This window comes from Arvicola amphibius, chromosome X (genome assembly GCF_903992535.2).
Source record: "Arvicola amphibius chromosome X, mArvAmp1.2, whole genome shotgun sequence".
NCBI lineage: Eukaryota > Metazoa > Chordata > Mammalia > Rodentia > Cricetidae > Arvicola > Arvicola amphibius.
In genome coordinates this window covers 90,881,328-90,886,106 of record NC_052065.1, presented here as the reverse complement: position 1 = coordinate 90,886,106, position 4,779 = coordinate 90,881,328, and the positions used below count along the sequence as shown (strand labels likewise).

The following is a 4,779-nucleotide window of genomic DNA, read 5'->3' as shown; positions in this document are numbered from 1 at the left end:
CCCTGTTTATTGAACTGGGAGAGATTTCACACCCAAGAACGTAGCTCTCTCTCCACGAGCCCCCTCCCTAAATTTTCACAACCGTCCCACATTCCCCCACCCCCTGCTCCGCCTGAATAACTGATGAGTCAAGGCGGGCCTTATAAAAGGGTCTCTGGGGGAAAAGCCAAACGAGTGCAGAAGGTTCCGAGAACTGGAAGAGTCCACAGTCGCCTGGCTTGCTGTCTCAAGGATGGATCCTGCTGCTCCTGCTGTTGCTCCCCCTGGCCAGGCCCCGGCCCCGGCCCCGGCCCAAGCTCCCGTCCAGGCACAAATCGGCGGACGAGAAGTTTCTGGGAATGAAAGGTAAGCGGAGCTTGGCCTTTGACAGCCTGAACTCAGGTTTTGGGAGATGAAGCTGGGAGAAGGTAAGACGGCCACGATGGTGTTGGCCCTGTTCTCTTTGAAGGGGGGAGACACCAAAGAGCCTCAAACCTTCCTCTATACCTTCAGCTGGACCATTTTACCTCACTCGTCACTCCAGGTCACACGAGTGGGCTGAGAGACAGTGGCCGTTGCCAAAGCAGAAAGCCAAGTAGCCTGACCCTCATGGGTCAGTCTACAATTCCCTGAGGGAACAGGAGAAGTTGCTGTGAAAATTGGGTTTAGTGCAACCTGGACTTTGGGACCTAGATGGTGGCAGGTGACATAAGGTGAAAGGGACAAAGTCTAAAGAGGCCTTTGCTTGGGTGCTGCCTCATGTCCTGGGCATGCCACAAGTTTCGTATTTCCTTTTCCTTGCCTCTAGAAGTCTAGTGGAGAAGCAATGGGCCCAGGACTATTCTGGGTCTTTTCTCCAGCTAGGAAAACGGCAGAATTCTGTTCTCTACTACTTGGTGCAGGAAGTAGGAAGCAAGATACTCCCTATACAACGGGCGTTCTCTCCTCCACATATTTCACGTTCATATTCAACAAACTTTTAAGTCCCTCCTGGGTACGGGGCATCATAGTAGGGATTGAGGTTTCCAGACATACCCACACATATCTTTCAGCTTAAGGGGCGCAGGCAGACAATAGCAGAACTGTGGGATAGGAGTGCTGGGGACATTGTTGGAGTAGAGACGATGGCTATCTGTCACAGCCTTGATTCAGTAGTCAAGGGACGAAAGGTGTTCTGGAGCAGATGGCTTGAGCTAAGCTTTTAGGAGGCCGCTCCTGTGACCAGAGGAAGCCTGCGTTTAGGCCTCTTTCTCTATCAATTGATCTTTTCTGTTTGCCCCAGAGAAACAGGTCTTTGGAGACCCTGGCTGCCCTCCATCAATGACCGACCAAGGCAGGTAAGGATACCGGTGGACTCGGTGAGTTTGAGACCCCGTGACATATTTACATGGGCCCTTACAGCCATATCCCCCTCAGACATCTCCTGCCTTCAGTCCAAAGCTGCTCATCTGGGGCAGCATCATGTCCACTCTGCTAACATTTTATCACCACCGCAGCTCTGGGAGGAAGGCAGGGCCAAGGTTTCCACAACAAACGAGATTGGGAGAGCAGAGCTTCGAGTGGGTAAGGGGCCTGGGCTGGACTCCTCACTGATGCTGGACTCCGGTCTCTCGATCCCTTGCCCCCCTGCTCTCCCACGCTGCTCCGTGAATGTTTTGTCCTCTAATGGAACTCTGTCCCCTGGACAGCCCCCAAACTGGCCCAGGAACAGGGGCAGGGAAGAAAACAAGCCCCACGACTCTTTCTGCTTACGTTTTACAAAGACCTAAGACGGACCCCTTGCTGCAGGGCCTGGCTGGGAGGTGACTGATCTCAAGAGATGCCTAGAGTCTTTTGCAGATTGTCCGAACTGGCAGATCTCTGCCCCTCGATGGGGGAAAGGCACTTTAACCACATACCAGCTTTTGCTTTGGACAGGCTGCTGCTGGGGCAACAGCTGCGGAGGTCACCAAGGCCGAGTCTGGGTTCCGTCACCCTGTCAGGTAAGCCTCTGGTGTTCGAGTTCAGAATGTGACAAACAGCCCCGAGCACTGTGCCTGCTCATGACAAAGCCATGACGCAGGAGGAAAGAGGCCAGGAGACTTAGGAGGCCAAAGTGACTTGCCCCAGAGGACTTCCCTGTCACTGAGACCTAAGGGTAAAATCCTGGGACCCTGAGCAGTCACAGAATTCTTCCTTAATAGGAAAAGAAGGGCTGGAGTAGTGAGTGATGTCAGCGCTAGAATTGAGAGACGCTGAGGTGGCTCACCCTCTGCCACAGTTATAGGTCTGTCAGAGGTGACATTCCTTCCTGGAACCATTTTGTAACAATTGCAAATATTCTGAGCCAGAGTTACTTCTTCCTTTCCCTCTAAGACCCTTTCTGAAACTAGCAAGCAGCTCTAAGGGTCTTCTTCCTTCTTGTCCCTACTGGTCCCTCTACATCTGAGAGTTGCCTAAGTTAGGCACCCTGTTTCTCTTTTGCCTGCAGGCTCTTCTGGCCGAAATCCCGCTCCTTTGACTACCTGTACAGTGCGGGGGAGATGCTACTACAGAATTTCCCTGTCCAGGCCACCATCAACTTGTACGAGGATTCTGACAGCGAGGAAGATGGGGAGGACAAGCAGGAGAATGTAGAGGAAGAGCTCAATGAAATAGGGCCAGAAGGGTGTGCGAAAGCACCAGAGGCAACACCACACAAGGCCACAGCTCTTTCCCCTGACCCACCCCTGACCTGTCCAAACTGAAGCAATCCTAGTTACACTTGGCAGGTTTCCAAGGGCATCAATTAGCAAAGAGTCTCCAGACACAAATTTTCTGGACCAAAACCAGTGTCCTCGGGCTGTCTAGCACACCCTGGCTTTTCTGATGGGCTTGCAAGGCTAGGCCTCTGGCATGTTCTTGTCTGAGCTGCTCTTGTGCCAACAGTAGGAGGTTCCTAAGACCCGGAAGGGGATTAGGAAGACTAGATTGCTGAAGGCCTCAGGAAGTAGAGCAGGGCAAGGGATGCCCTTGGACAAGAAAGCAGTCACTCCTCCAGGGCCGTTTGATCCCCCAGTTTTCGAAGGTAGCCATATGAGCCAGTCTCCAGGGGAGCGAGGCTGGCCTCCAGCTTCTTCTCCAGAGACACCATCACCAGATCCAAACAATACTGGAGCCCCTTGAGGGAAGGGAAGGGAAGGGAACAGAAGAAGGCATCTTGAGAATCTGTTTGTCTGGGAACCTGCATCCTCTTTGCCTGCTATTCATTCAGTCTGGGTATTGGCATAAGATGAATCAGGAGAAAAATAAATGGAATGATGTTTGCCTTTTTCTTGGAATCGTGCTGATTTCTTAACTGAACTCTGCCCATGTTTTGAAGTCATAGGTGGAGGTCAGTTTGTTGCTCTACTTGAGGTCAGCCAAAAGATTTTTCTCCTCAGAGAATGTCATGTTGGGGACAGAGCCTCAAATTGCCAGGCCTCTCCGTTCACTTATGAAATCAGAGGACGAGGTGAGGACTGGGGTAAAGGTGAGATGCATTTTCTCATTTAGTCATTGGGGGCCGCTGTCAAATGAGGAGGAACGCTTGGTCACCCACTAAATACTGTCAATTGTATATCTTTGGTTCCCTCAGTGGCAACCATAGCTTGGGCCTTCATGTCTACTTCCGTCCCAATTACTCTTCAGTGAATTTTCTTACTCCAGCATTCTGTTTCACAATCTGTCTGCACCCGGGCCACCAAACCAGGTCATGATCTTGCCTCACCAACAGCTAGACTTATGGTTTCTTCTATTTTGGGGGACGGGGGGGGGGATCACAGATTATCATGAGGCAACACAACTTTTTAGGAAAACACATGCGGAATCCAACACTATACATTCATGAACCAAGTCTTTACTATGGTATTCTGGATTCTTTCATCATCTGCTTTTGTGTGTGTGTTTGTTTGTGGCTTTTTTTTTAGAGACAGGGCTTTGGTATGTATCCCAAGCTGTTCTGGCACTATTGCTGTTAAGACAGCAATCATCCTGTCTTAATTCTCCACTGCTGGGGTTACAGGTGTCTGTCCCAGTGCCTGGTGCTAATCACCCAACTTCTGACTATCGTTTTAGAATCATCTCTCTGCCCTTAAATTTTTTTTTTGTTTGCCCTTGAATGTAGCATGCTTTCTAGCTCTTCTGTGGCTTTAAGCTCCTGCCTGCGATGGGTTTCCACTTTCCTGAGCCTTTTAAGCTCTGGTTCATTCAACAGAAGTGCCTTACATTACCTTTTTTTTGGGGGGGGGGAATCTCCATGCCCCCAAGTCCAGGACGGATAACCTCACACACCCACTATCTCATCTGTGACAGCGCCTGCCTCCTCCTTGCTTTTGCAGGAACTCGCGTTTGCTAGCCCATGCAACTTTGTAGCCTAGCACCCCTCACACAAGATGGCTCGGAATATTATAAAGGAAAATTGTCCAGGTGTTCTCAAAGCAGTTCTCAGGAGAAGCACTGTTGATCAACTTGCCTACTTTCTCAAATCTTACCTTAACCGTGAGGGCATCTTATTGAAAAGCAAAATGGTGCCTCCTTCCCTTGCCCTTCCCTCTCAACCTAAGATAGTTGCTCCCGGTCTGAGCCCTAGTTGGGACTTCCCTAAATGGAATGGACAGACTGCCATCTATTGGTTAAAATTGAACCTTGCTCTTAGAAGAAGACTAGCAGGCAGTTGAACTTTGACCCCTTCAATTCCTTTGTCCCATTTTATTTAGTCTGGTAAGTGAAGCAGAATCTCCCCAGAGCTCGATGCATGAACCTGGGTGAGTTGCTTCTTCACTCCGAGCTCCATTCTCTTTC

At 50.3% G+C, this 4,779-nt stretch overlaps 1 protein-coding gene across 1 annotated transcript; it reads left to right on the top strand.

Moving 5' to 3' along the window:
- Positions 1-232: 232 nt before the first annotated feature.
- Positions 233-3,278, top strand: Ripply1 (ripply transcriptional repressor 1). The gene is made up of 4 exons (XM_038315808.1): positions 233-345; positions 1,205-1,316; positions 1,897-1,961; positions 2,450-3,278. Exons 1-4 carry the CDS (start codon positions 233-235, stop codon positions 2,703-2,705), a joined length of 546 nt encoding a protein of 181 aa, XP_038171736.1. The 3' UTR covers positions 2,706-3,278.
- The last annotated feature ends 1,501 nt before the right edge of the window (positions 3,279-4,779 follow it).